General features: G+C 35.6%; 3 protein-coding genes, 1 long non-coding RNA gene and 1 pseudogene across 4 annotated transcripts; 1 reads left to right on the plus strand and 4 right to left on the minus strand.

Moving 5' to 3' along the window:
- On the minus strand, positions 5 to 3,586 carry LOC104738061 (annotated as a pseudogene).
- LOC104736057 (peroxidase 58-like) lies at positions 3,767 to 5,784 on the minus strand. Its single transcript, XM_010455976.2, is given in 5 exon segments — positions 3,767 to 4,257; positions 4,413 to 4,578; positions 4,703 to 4,752; positions 4,755 to 4,899; positions 5,519 to 5,784. Coding segments are annotated over 5 exon segments (990 nt in total). The 5' UTR covers positions 5,729 to 5,784; the 3' UTR covers positions 3,767 to 3,838.
- Positions 6,650 to 8,262, minus strand: LOC104736058 (peroxidase 59-like). Its single transcript, XM_010455977.2, has 4 exons — positions 7,977 to 8,262; positions 7,666 to 7,848; positions 7,286 to 7,448; positions 6,650 to 7,181 (listed from the first exon to the last, which is right to left on the minus strand). The coding sequence occupies exons 1-4, from the start codon at positions 8,202 to 8,204 to the stop codon at positions 6,766 to 6,768; spliced, it is 990 nt and encodes a 329-aa protein (XP_010454279.1). The 5' UTR covers positions 8,205 to 8,262; the 3' UTR covers positions 6,650 to 6,765.
- Positions 9,950 to 12,295, minus strand: LOC104736059. The gene has a single exon (XM_010455978.2). The coding sequence runs from the start codon at positions 11,950 to 11,952 to the stop codon at positions 10,444 to 10,446; it is 1,509 nt and encodes a 502-aa protein (XP_010454280.1). The 5' UTR covers positions 11,953 to 12,295; the 3' UTR covers positions 9,950 to 10,443.
- Positions 14,188 to 14,661, plus strand: LOC109128458. The gene is made up of 3 exons (XR_002034858.1): positions 14,188 to 14,247; positions 14,436 to 14,542; positions 14,649 to 14,661. It is a non-coding gene; the product is annotated as an uncharacterized LOC109128458 (long non-coding RNA).

The raw sequence follows: 14,661 nt of genomic DNA on the forward strand, positions 1-14,661 counted from the left end.
GTACTTATTTATTGACCCTTCTGCAGTCTCTACGAATCTCTCCCTCACTTCCTGTGAGAATCCTTATATTTCCCATCTTGATCATAGATCTCGCAAAATTTCTATAAAACTCACTTTGGCTATCAGCAAAACGATTCACCAAAGAAACAGTAGGTGCTCCTGTCGAAGAAAACAAGATTTGATCTGATTCTATCACACCACGGTTGTTTTTAAGGTTCTTGAAATAGTCGTTATCAAATGAATCGGGGCTCGTAGGATCAAGATTCACCCTCGCAGTGAGATCTCCGCCTTGCGGACATTGTCGTTGCAACGTTAGCAAGAACGTCGGTTCAATACTCGGATCTGACTCTCCGTTGTTACCACTAAAATTGTGCAAACGATCGTTTATCACTCGACACTGAACCCTCCCGAAGGTATGAGCACCTACATGTACATTATTACGATTCATAGTTATTATTTAAGATATATTGTTACAAAGTACTACTCAAGTATTTGATCTTTCTACATTTCTGAGATGAAAAAAAATTAATGACAAAATGAAAAAGATATTAATATCGTAAGACTCGGAAGTACATTACCAGATAAAGCGACGAGATCGGTAGTGTCAAGATTATGTACGGAAAATTTAGAAGTAAGAATCTGGAGAGAATCAGATCCCATTGGAAGTGCAGCCACAGCGTCCGCACGGATAGCCGTCCGGCCATCTCTCCTTCCTAGCAGTACGTCCCATGATGGCCCTCCCGCCTTAAATATGATATAAATATCAAAAAAGAAACATTATATATTTTGGTATATTATAATCTTTTATTATTATTATCTTTTTTCTTAACAAACATCACATATAAATTTGGAGCATTATGTTATCTACCAGCGCCACAGAGATTTCAGCTGCGATAGCGAGGATATCGGCACAAGAGCAACACTAGGACAAACATTCTCGAGAGCAGTTTTGATATCATCAATCACTTCAAATCCGCCAAGAGAACCCGCGTTTTGGAAAACCTCCTTTTCACCCTCTACTCCATCAGCAGGAGCAGCGTCCAGTAGAACTGAACCATCGCACCCCTGTATTCACATTCACACACTATGACTTCAATATTTTATTCATATCTGGTTTTGAAAGGAAACCTAATTCAGCTAAAATAAACATATATAACTATGTTTTTTTTGACAACGTATCTATATGTTTATACTTTTCTTATTTTATACTGTAATTAGAAAGAAGAAAAAAAACGATTATTTTAATTTGGGTTTTAGAAAGACCGTTAGTTTCTGAATATATATGAAACCAAGCTTAACTAATGACAATCATTAAAAAAAAAAAAAAAAAAAAAAAAAAAAAAAAAAAAGGANCTCTGTTTCTTCTTCATCGTCGTCTTCTTCGTGTTTTCCCTCACATGGTACTTGAACTACGAGTCCGTCCTCGAAGACACCCTGGACCAGCTCAAGCTCATCCTCATGTTCACCCCTCTCTTCCTCCTCCTCCTCGTCCACTTCTTCTCCGGCGGCCTTTCCTTCTACGTCCCCTGGCCTGAACAAGACTCTATTCACCGTGCCGGTTCTTCCCCTTGGGGTGTAGCAGCCGTGCTCGTGCTCATCTTGTTCATGGTCTCGTACCAGTCTGATTTCCAGGAGAGGTGGTTCCCTTTTGGGGGTAAGTAGATCGATCAAAGTTTATGACCACCAGCTTTAGTTATTTCCCTAACTAGATATGGAACAGCCATGTAAAATATTAAAGCACCTGAGTCTTAATTACGGTAATAAGAGATTGTATGTACTTTGACAGATTTTAGTCTGTCATGTGAACTTAAATATGTGTAGGAATGAAACTTTTTCCGAAGGTCTTATCAAGAGATTATATATGTTGTAGATGAAGTTGTCTCAGCGTATGTTCTTCTTCTTCTTGTAAATTTTCTTTCGGAAAATGAGATATTGGACTGAGATTTTTGGATGCAACAGGAAAGTTTGATGGATGAATGGTGGGCTAAATTAATTACTCTTGTGTAATAGATGTGAATATGGTGCGTATTGTGTGTGTATATTGACTTAAACAACGAATAGAAGTAGTGGTTTTTTTGTCTTCTTTGACAAGTGGGGGGGCTGTTATTGTCTATGTAATAATTTCCGTGATTTTTCAACTTTTTTTTTTTTTTTTGCTAAGAAATTGCCATTGCTTTTGCGTTCAAGTGCACTCTACTGAAAGTAGTAAAAAATACTGATTTCCATATAGAGCTTTTGTTTGAATCTCTAGTTTGGCTCCATGAAGTCATACTGATCTCCTAGAATATACAGTTTTAGTCTTATTGATTCAGCTACGTACCTACTTTTTCAAGAGTTGGAAACAGCAGAATAGTTGAATCGAAAACGTTGCATTTTTTCTAGTTATACAAATATAATAACTTTGATCCATCATTTACTATAATAATACCAAGTGTTATCTTTAATTTCAAGCTTGTTTTATGAGAAAACGACATCGACGTATTTTGATTACATTCCCACCACTCCTTTATTAAGTTAGAGGTAGATTCTAGAGTCTGATATTTTATACGCAGGACTGAAAGCGACATCGTCCCACTATAATTGAGCCAAATTTCCAAATCGTCCTAACTAAATAGAAATGGCTAAACTAATTATAATCAGAGAGATGAGGACCAAGAAAAAACTACAACTATCGAAGAGTCAACTATCTTAGAGATTTGAATAGTAAATGAAAAGATAATGGTCAATTTATGTCTTTTAATATTAAAATGAAATTTCGTTTTCTGTGACATTTAAGTTCTCAACCGAACACATATCACTGGCTTTGCGTATATGATTTCTCCCAAGTCAGAATGATATTTTAAAAGCAAATAAAATAATTTAGAATATGCTAATATCGACTAAAAAAGAATACACATGTACGTCTTTTCATTTTTGTTTAAAATACGTACATGTGACAACAATAAGTTAGAAAGGACAATTTTTGCAACATTTTTCCCTATATATTGGTGTAGTATATATCGATCTTCATCAAATTTTAGATCATATGTCAAATTTTAAATCACATTTCATTTTTAACTTGAATTTAACTACTCTCTCCGTTCCAAATCCAAAATATAAGATGTTTTAGAGAAGTTTTTTGTTTTATAATATATGATGTTTTCAAGTTTCTATGCAATTTTTAGATTAGTTTAGTATTTTAGATTATGCAGTATTGTTTATGATTGGTTGAATTTATTAAAAGTAAAGACTTTTTAATCTGCGTGATTTAGTTAAAACATCTTATATTTTGAAACGGATGGAGTATTTGGGTAGTACATTAGCGATAAAAACACATACGTCACAGAATATTGAGTCGAGATACGATCAAAGAAAATCTTTAAAAGACGAAAACAACGATAACGCATGCTTAAAACAAAAGAAGAATCATATAGATATAGGAATTACCTACGTTGCAGCTAAAACGGTATATACTCACTCATCGAGGAAGGTAAAAAACATACCTTTTGAATAGGTCAAGCGACTCATGCCTCAGATCTGATTTATTCTTACCCGTCACGCCGCAGAATCGGTCTAATGAAACATAAGATGCATGGGAGTTGATCATCGGTGGACTAAAATAGTGGATACATATATATAATACTGAAAAAGTGTGGTTTAGATATGTATTCGTATTTTCATAAAAGAAAAATATTATGTAAGATTTACAATTACTAGTAACAATGGCAAACTAAACAGTGAAACAAAATCAAAATCAGAAAAAAAAAAAAAAAAAACAGTTGTGGAGAAAGCACAAATACCACTTATGTCTCATGTATAACAACAAGTAACGTTTGATCATTTGAACATGCAAAAGTACTTATTTATTGACCCTTCTGCAGTCTCTACGAATCTCTCCCTCACTTCCTGTGAGAATCCTTATATTTCCCATCTTGATCATAGATCTCGCAAAATTTCTATAAAACTCACTTTGGCTATCAGCAAAACGATTCACCAAAGAAACAGTAGGTGCTCCTGTCGAAGAAAACAAGATTTGATCTGATTCTATCACACCACGGTTGTTTTTAAGGTTCTTGAAATAGTCGTTATCAAATGAATCGGGGCTCGTAGGATCAAGATTCACCCTCGCAGTGAGATCTCCGCCTTGCGGACATTGTCGTTGCAACGTTAGCAAGAACGTCGGTTCAATACTCGGATCTGACTCTCCGTTGTTACCACTAAAATTGTGCAAACGATCGTTTATCACTCGACACTGAACCCTCCCGAAGGTATGAGCACCTACATGTACATTATTACGATTCATAGTTATTATTTAAGATATATTGTTACAAAGTACTACTCAAGTATTTGATCTTTCTACATTTCTGAGATGAAAAAAAATTAATGACAAAATGAAAAAGATATTAATATCGTAAGACTCGGAAGTACATTACCAGATAAAGCGACGAGATCGGTAGTGTCAAGATTATGTACGGAAAATTTAGAAGTAAGAATCTGGAGAGAATCAGATCCCATTGGAAGTGCAGCCACAGCGTCCGCACGGATAGCCGTCCGGCCATCTCTCCTTCCTAGCAGTACGTCCCATGATGGCCCTCCCGCCTTAAATATGATATAAATATCAAAAAAGAAACATTATATATTTTGGTATATTATAATCTTTTATTATTATTATCTTTTTTCTTAACAAACATCACATATAAATTTGGAGCATTATGTTATCTACCAGCGCCACAGAGATTTCAGCTGCGATAGCGAGGATATCGGCACAAGAGCAACACTAGGACAAACATTCTCGAGAGCAGTTTTGATATCATCAATCACTTCAAATCCGCCAAGAGAACCCGCGTTTTGGAAAACCTCCTTTTCACCCTCTACTCCATCAGCAGGAGCAGCGTCCAGTAGAACTGAACCATCGCACCCCTGTATTCACATTCACACACTATGACTTCAATATTTTATTCATATCTGGTTTTGAAAGGAAACCTAATTCAGCTAAAATAAACATATATAACTATGTTTTTTTTGACAACGTATCTATATGTTTATACTTTTCTTATTTTATACTGTAATTAGAAAGAAGAAAAAAAACGATTATTTTAATTTGGGTTTTAGAAAGACCGTTAGTTTCTGAATATATATGAAACCAAGCTTAACTAATGACAATCATTAAAAAAAAAAAAAAAAAAAAAAAAAAAAAAAAAAAAGGGTCAAGAAACTTTAAATTTGACCTTGAAAAAGACTCCATGCACTAATGCAAAACTCAAAACCTAATCTTCCTTCGATTTGAAGTCCATCCCCCTTTAAAACGAGTATGAACTATTAAAAACCCATTAAACCTAAAAACAAAAATAAATGCGGCCTAATTAAATATGTAAAGTCATGTCTGAGTTAGCTTTCATGCATAAACCTTCACACATGTGCTACTTTAGATATTCAACATGAGTCATGAGAACGAATGTGGATTAAACGGTCGGTTTCATTATTAAACCAAAAACAAAAGCATAACATATTGTAATGAATAGAAACAGATCTAGCTTACGTTCACGAAACAGTCGTGAAAGTGAAGACGCATGACTTTAGCAGTGAGTCTGACATCGCCACGGCTAGCTTGCTCGATCAAACCCCGAGCGATGACTGTGGCGTTAGGACAGGTCGTCGAGTAAAAACCAGAGCTAAGTTGAGCATTGCCCAAAACCCCAAACATCCAAATCAAGTGTAAAATAAATGGAATAATTTTATTTAGACCCATTATTTGTGGTCTCCCTTTGTTTGTTATAAAAGTGAGGGATCGAAATAAGAATTAAGCTTTAGAGGATATTGTGGATTGATGATAAAATGAAAAACTTACGTAGTCTTTTATAGAGAGCTTGTACCTAATGTTTGAAGAAAAAATTACATCTTTTAAACAACATGTCAGGTGTCTAGACTTTTACTTTTCTTTTGTAGGACTCGGAAAGTCATAGGATAATGATTAGCATTCAATTAAGTAACTAACATTTGTTGATTTTCTAAAGTATACATATAGAAAATTATGAAATTTTAATTTAGTGGACGTACAGCGAAAATAATATATGTGCATGTGCGTATGATTTTTTTCCTAATTAATTACGGATTGTTTCACTATATATTAATTTACTATATAGTCTAACTGTAAATATATTAATTTTATTTAGATGAATACATAATGGATAAAAATGTCTGCCAGTGGACGTCATGAAAAAAGAAGAACTACATATGATTGAGAAAGGACCAAAAAAACTTTTAACGCTATGTATGAAAAAATAGCAAAGCCAGAACAGTTGACTTGAAGAAATTAAAAATTTGATATATCGTAATGATCTATATGAGTAAAAAACTAAAAATGCATGTACAATTTTGACCTTATTTTGTTTACATATATTCAATTTCTTTTATGTTACATATATTCGTAACTATATACATTTTTTTTTCTTTCTATTTTTTTGGATTTCAATGAGTAAAAATGCATCTTTTATTTGGTAACTAGACAGAAAATCTGGTTATACAAAAACTGCTCCTTTCTAGTTGTATAATAATAGCTAGATAGAAAATATGGTTATACAAAATCTTGATATTTCAAATAGCTTATTTTACTTGAATAAGCTAATAATAGCTATAGATTGAAAACATGTTTGATTTTAGGTTTCCCAAATCATCCAAAGCCCGAGAAATTTTTATTATTATTACACACGCGATCATTGTGATACACATGAGATTGATTAACACCCAAACATTACAGAAAAAAAAAAGAAAACACACACATACTAATTAATTGTTTATAACCCTGCAGTTTTTCCTAACCTCCCCACTAGCTCCATTCGCAATATTCCCCATTCTGATCATCGAACAAGTGAAGTCTCTGAAAAACAAGTACTGGTTCCGACTATAAGCCTCCACTAGTCCCTTTGTTGTGTTCACGGCCAATTCACTCGAGAACAGAATCTGATCAGAGCTCAAAAGACCTTTCCCTTGGAGTAGGTTCTTGAAATAATTGTTGTCGAAGGCGTCCGTAGAGCCATTGTCAAGGGGCGCTGTTATGTTTCCATTACCTCCGAGGGGACAAACTGATTGAAGATTAGACAATAGTGATGTCTCAAGTGTTGCGTCTGGAGTTCCTGCCCCGGTAAAGTTGAACAGCCGGTTGCTGAAGAGACCACACTTTGCTTGTCCAAAGGTGTGAGCTCCTTTGTAATTTAAAAAAAAGAGGATAAAGAAGTGATAAGTAGTCAGAAGAAGAAAAAAAGACTGACCAAGGTTTATATTTTATAATTAGAAAAATGAGTTGAACCTGATAAAGCTACGACGTCGGTGATGTTAAGGCCTACGGCTACAAACTTGGCAATAATAGCGTCTAAAGGTTCAAAAGGAGATGGGAGATTGTTTGCACTGTTCTGATTTGCCACCAATCCATCTTTTCTTCCTAATGCTACTCTCCACCTAGGCCCTCCACTCTGCCATTGAAACCCGTACGTTAATAAACAAAAGATAGTCGTCATTAATTACATTTATACCTAACCATTTTTTGTTTTTTTTTTGTTACTAAAAATAATCGCCACCTTGGTCATATTATAAATAGTTGTTCCTTACTCTCTCGTGTTGTACAAAAGTTAGTATAATCTCTAATAAAGTATATATATTAAGGTTTAGATGGTTGTTAAAAAGGCTTACCAAGGAAACGGAGTCGCGAGCGGCCAAAGTGAGGATATCAGCACAAGAAACAACACCAGGACATGCGTTTTCCACAGCGGCTTTGATAGTATCAACTACTTCAAATCCTCTGGCAGAGTTCAGGTTAGGGATCGCGAGTTTCTCACTGTCAGTTCCATCCAACAATATAGACGCATCGCACCCCTGAAAAAGTCATGCTACGTATTAGGAAACTGATGACAGGCGTGTTCGGAACATTTGTAACAATGTCTTAACGTATAAAAAATTAATTTTATAGAAAAAAATAATTACGTAAAGCTAGCAATCCATACATTAACAAAACAGTCGTGGAAATGAAGACGAATGAGAGACGCAGCCATCCGTTTTTCGGCATTCATGGCGATTGTAACTTGGTTACGGACGATTTGTCCAAGTGAGGGGCACGATTTAGCATAAATTTCAGGGTTTAGCTGTGCGCTAACCCCTGAACAAAGCATAAATAGAGTGAAAACAGTAAGCAAGACATGTCCACCCATCACCTTGGCCGTTTGTGTTTTCATTGTCTAGATCGATGGCTTGTTTAAATGACTTATACTAGAATGATAGTTTATTTAGATCACGAATCGTTTGGTTCTATTTATAGACAAAGCTAGATAGTAACGATATCAAGGGCTCATCTCTTGTGTAGTGGGCTATTAAGAGAATGATTAGTGCATGGTGACGTGCGGCGGCTTCCAAAGATTGGTTTCTTATGCTCAAGAGGATGCATTAAACTCCATATATATTTTATACGAACATTTTGTAAGATTAGGCACTAAAGCCATTTAAGTTATAGATTCATGAATTTCTATCTTGTTACTTAGTAAGTTGGCCGGTTTGATCTTACGTTTAATCCACTAAAATAAGTGACTGAGTTTACTATCTAACATCATGTAGTCAACTTTGTGTCAATAGTATTTTATTTTAATGTATTCTGAGAACGCAAGTGGATTTGGTGTTAAACAACTCTCCCCACTCGTATGTATTTTGAGGCTGCAATTGTTGAGTTCTTTTTATATGAAAATTTGGACGATTTTTCTATATGTAAGTGCTTGTCATATTTGCGTAGGTACAAATTGTTCACAAGTTCTCCAAGTCCATGACTTATCCAAGTAGATACAAATTGTTCACAAGTTCTCTAAGTCCATGACTTATCCAAAACAACGTAACATCTAAAAACATTCTGGGGATATGTATATATAATTTTCAACAGTTTTTATTGAATATTTAAATAGTTATGCATGTTTAATATTTAGCTGATTCGATGGTTCCAACTTCATATATATTACTATATTCAACAATCTTTGGCTATATTGTTGTACTTGCACATATTTGAAAAATGCTATTTTAAAGTTTAAACTCGATTGTTAAGAACCCAATATGGCAAAGATAATATCATATACGTTGAAATCTACATACTAGCTTTCGAAAACTACCTTGATGGTAGATTCCATGTAATAGTCATTTATTATGCTCTTTAGTTTTACTTCCTCCTCAAACTTTGCAACTTACGGCGATTTTTTAATAATTTATTTTTAGCTTACAAAGTGCATAGTCCAAACCGTTCCACACACTCCCACTTCTTGTTCTTAGCATTAGGCACGCTTATTACTTATTAGCATGCCAAATAAAAGATGGCGCAAAGTCTTGCCACATGCATTTTAGTATTTATATGTATTCTTAATTGTTTTGTTAGTATTGCTTTGCTTATGTAAACTCCAACTGGATGCCTCACATACTATTTTTTTGTTATCCCTCGATAATATATTATTATTGCAAATACTCAAAAGCACATCAGTGATTTCTCTACCTCACACTATTTTTGTAGTCAACAAATTAATCAGTCAAAAATAGTTTAGAAAACTATATTACTAGTAGCATAAATTTTACAATAAAGAGTATTAAACAGAAAACGAATGTTTAATCTACATAAATATTAGATTTGCACAATTAATATTTTGTCATTTAAATAAATATTAACTGTTTTATGTATTAAAAGTTGTTTTGTATTTTTATCACTGTCGTGGACATTAAATAACTCGACACGCTGACCCATATGGGCCCAAAACTTGGTTGGCGTAATTGTTTCTCAGACGCAATCCCAAAATAGTCAAAATACTGATCAAAGTTGTATCAAGAATCTGAATCCAAAATATATAAACATCATTCATTCTGTCTGCAGTTCAAACGACTCCCTCATGTGCATTCGGCTCAGAGATGCTCTTCAAGCTTAGTTCTCTGCAAACTGTCTCAACCCCGACACACATATATTATGCTTTATGCTATTAAAAGTGAACCATCCAAATACATTAAGAAATAAAACAAACATAAAAACTCTATAAAATCCATAAGTTCTTTCACTACAATGAACCTTGTCGCTTTTACTACAATCTTATTAACCCCCGGGAAAATCTTATCACCAACAAGATGAACCAGATCATCCATCATAGAGGTAAAGTAAAACCGAGACAAGTAAAAGTTTTTTTTTAAAAAGCTTACCATGACTTTATATGAACTTCCCCCCTGAAAGCGAATCTCCTAAACTCTGATACCAAAAGTGAAGAGGGAACAAGACTACGCCTACTAAGACAAGCACATATTGACATATAGGAGCTGCAGAGATACATCACTAACGCCTGTGCATATAAGAGACTTACGTTATTCCAAAGGGACAATGGTACACATCAACTTTGCATCTTCACTCTGTCTATCACCATGGGTTCTTGTCAGCTTGCTTCCTTGGTCCAGGTGTCATATGGTTCATTGTTCTCCAACAATATCATTCTCAGATGCATCTTCAAGCTTCTCAATAGCCATTTCGTTATCCTTACTCTGATCCATACCCTGATTGGCTTCCTCACATTGTTCCCCTGAAACTTCCCGAAAATCTGTCTCAGCTTTTTCCTTACCTGCAGGTTCATTTTCCCCAGAGCTTCCCACATCAATCTTATGGTTGCTATATTTAGCTTCAACCACATTGCTCTTACTGTTGTTGTTAATTTCTTTCCCAGTAGCCTCACCATCCCTAGCCGCAACATCCTGCATACAAACATCTTCTGCAGCTACATTGTTCTCCTTTGTTTCACCGCTAGTACGTGCATCAGAACCCCCTGTATCATCACCGTCACTTTCAGATTCATTCTCCACAACCTCCTCGTTAGCATCTTCAGCAACCATATCCCTCCTCTCAAGATACTGTAACCTTCTCCTCATGTCACCTAACTCCCTTTCCATCAAGAACAACCTTTCTTTCAAGGTCAAGTTCTCTTCCTCCAGTTGAGCAATATGGCTATCCTGATCATCCACTCGGTTTTCCAAAACATTGTTATACTCAGACCCACCATAGTTTGGGTAAATCATCTCAAACCGACTCAAATCATGGTCTAGTCTCCTCTCAACCTCAACATGCTCCTCCACATCACTCTCACTCGATCCACCTTCATCTTCATCATCCTCATCATAAGGTTCCAACTCATTTCCATCAGCTCGCAGCCTAATCAACCCTTTCATGGAGCCATAACCATCAACCCCCCACTCCTCCTTGGCCATATCACCCAACACCTCCCTGGACGGAGAAAACATCGGAGTCGGCAACACAGCAGGTGTCACAGGGCATGGAGACACCAACTCAGCAATTCCACCAGATTTCTTGGCCCTGATAATAAACGAAGTCGTGTTCCTAGGAGCAAAAGGAACAAATCGGTTCCCATACTTCTTCTTGGGATAAAACTTCCTGGTCTTCAACCTGTTCTGAGACTGCAACTCGTTCAAAGTCGGCGGCTTGTAACCACCTCCACCAACAGGACCAGCCTGAATACTACCAGAACCAGGTATGATCTGCTGAGGGTTATACATAGGGATCCCAGAGTTATGCATCCTCCTAATTGGCTGCTGCTGCTCCATCATTAGCCTCTTGTCACCACCACTTGTAATCTTCTTCCCTTTCCAATTGTTCCGCATCATTTTGGAATGCTTCGAGCCAAAGTTATTAAGAGGAAGATTCTGCTGATACTCGGAGCTCAAGCTAGGGTTAAGGTTAAAGTTGCGTGGATTCATCATCATAGCCTGGTTGTTGTTCATCATAACCTGTGTCTGCTGCTGCTGCTGGTTCATACTCAAAATCGGATGAGATTGGCCTAACAACGGAGTCTGGTTCATAATCCGTGGCTGAGACGACGGCGGCGGCGGATTCATCCTCTGTTGAGGCGGAGGCTGACCAATCATCTGCTGTGGAGGTGGCGGATTCATCAGCTTAGATTGATCGTTCATCTAACACAACACAAACACTAACCCAAAAAAATCGAATCGAACAAACAAAAACCAAAAACCCTAATTTCGCAGAATCGAAGCAAATCAGCAGATAGATCAATGATTCAAGAGATCAATCCGAGTGCTTTGGGTGGAGAGTGAAATGTTATTAAAAAAAATACAATCCACAGATCAAAGTACAAACCACAAAATCAAACAAGAGAAGAAGAAACTCTAAAATTGAGACTTTTCGTAAATTTGATCGTTTGTTTTGTTGTTTGTTCAGTTTTACGATTTGGGAGTTTTTAAGAATCTTTTTTGTAATTTTGGATCTGGAAACTTTTTTTTTTTTTTGTTTGTCTTTGTTTGACAGCAAAAGAAGAAAATTAATATAAAGGCAAAGAGAACCTCTCCTCTATGTGTACGAACACGGCTCAAGAGACGATGAGATTCTTTAAATAGAGGCGAATGAAAAAGATGCTTTGTCCTAATCAACGACTCAGATCACACCCGTTTAACCGACGGCTACGATTTCTTTATTTTTTAAAGGTTGAGTCGGTTACGGGTTTCTTTGATATTTTATTTTTATTATTAGTTGGGAAGTAATTGTAAATTTAAAACCTAATCACTTGAAAATTTGGCAAAATAAATACCACTCTTTTTTTAATATATATTTTCTGGTAAGTAAATCTAAAATCTAATTTTTATATGAAATTTTCATCTTTAAGGTTCTATAGTTTAGGTAATTATATATATTTTCTTTTTTAAAAGTGATGGTAATTTTGACTTAACAAAGAGATAATAATAATAATAATAATAATAATAATAATAATAATAATAATGGTTGTTTTTGGTTATTAATATTTTAAAGAAGGTAGAATATAGAATAGGAGAAGTGGACCATTTCCAAAATTTGGGCTCTCGAGTACAACAAATATATTATCCCCAAAAAACTAGACTATTTTTTTTTTTTTAGCAAACCTTCCATTCAATGGAAAATCTAATCAAAGTCGTTTCTAAGCCATACGCGTTCGTGTTAATATCCTTGGTTATGTTAACTTTCTTCTTCATTCTCTTTTCTCCTCTTTATGTTCAAGTTATGTTATTTCTTTGCCTATAATTAGGTACGTAAAACAACGAGTTCGGTCATATGCGTATGCTGCTAGCCTGCTACGTTACGGGCTACGTATCCTTGTCCGGAGACTTAACGAGTGCAATGAACCTAGCTAGTCAAATATTTAAAACATAATTGACTTGAGATGTGAAAAATAAAAAAATACTTGACCTAGAAACCAGTCTAGTAAAATACGGTTAACTTGACTTGGTATTTGGCTGCCTTGACGATCGAGGAGGGAGATGGTCTGTTTTTTTCTTCTATTTTTATACCTTGAGATACGTTAAACGAGTTACATCACATATCATGTTTCATATACTAGCTTTGAGGTTACTTTCATGTTTAGGCTTTGTAATTTGTTGTTCAAAATTTGCATTAAAGAGTTATTGTATACAACTTCGACCAAGAAGGCAACAAGAGCAACATGGAATTAGGGAAACCCCACTCCTGATGTTTACAGACAAAAGCAATATCTGCCACGGACAAATGTCTGACAGTCCAATAATTTTTAAATGGCTTCTAAGCTTCTCAAAAATGTTGCAATAATCCTATGAAAGTTTCAATTTAGAAACTCAATCTCCTCGAGATTACTGTTCACGTCAGCGTTGGATACAAGAGTGGCAAAATTCTTCTAATATGTGATTCATCTTAACTGTTCCTTTAGCAAGAATGAGTAGATCGTCCGCAACATAAATCCATCAACTCATCGTTTCCAACTTAAATTGTCCATCCTCTCAAATTCTATTATGCATGTGTTGGAACATTCATTGTATTAAGGCCATCATTAACGGCACAACTATGAGTGTGTTCTAAGGCTTTTTTTAAAAGAAAATATTGTAATAGTGGACTTAGAACTGGATTTTGGATCTTAATTTAGATCAGTTTTTGGGCTTGTTCTTACGTGACGTGGCATTGTCTCACTGGAAACAATTTTTTTTGCAACTGAGAGATCGTTTCGTTTTTCATTTCTTCGATATTGTGGCTGCTAGGTTTTTCTTGTTTTCTCCCAAACGGTGAAACGGCGATCTCTCCCAAATTCTCCGGCTAACCGGAGATGAAGTTCATGGAATTATCTTCTTCCAATCGTCGAAGGTTTGATTTTGTCCCTGATCTGTGTTCTATCAACTTGTCCCCGTGATTAGATCTCTGCTGTTTCTTTAATCGAATCTCATCGAATTGATCTGGGTTAGGATTTTCATAAGGTTATCGAATCTTCTGTGCCTCGTTTGCGTTATCTTGATTCTATAAAATGAATTTAGGGTTTGGGCGAGTTTAGTCTGGTCTCTGTAGTTAGATTAAGCAGAAAGCTTCGTTTGTTTTGTGATGGGTTTTTTTCGGGTTCGTGTGATCTCTGTAACAAAATCGAATCTTTGTGTTTTTGATTTGTCAGGCGAATTGAGAGTTTACCTTTCGTGAGAGAGCTTGTCTTTTAGCCTTTGTACGTCTGAAAAATGGCGAATTTTGCCAAACCGGAGAATGCATTGAAGCGTGCTGATGGTAAGTTTACGAAATGTTTTAGTTTTAGTGTTCGTTTTGGTCCCTATGGATTTGGTTTAGTGGTGTGTGTATGAATTGACTTTGTGTTACATGTTTTTTGTTTTAGAATTGATCAATGT

The sequence above is a fragment of the Camelina sativa genome, chromosome 13 (genome assembly GCF_000633955.1).
Source record: "Camelina sativa cultivar DH55 chromosome 13, Cs, whole genome shotgun sequence".
NCBI classification, from domain to species: domain Eukaryota; kingdom Viridiplantae; phylum Streptophyta; class Magnoliopsida; order Brassicales; family Brassicaceae; genus Camelina; species Camelina sativa.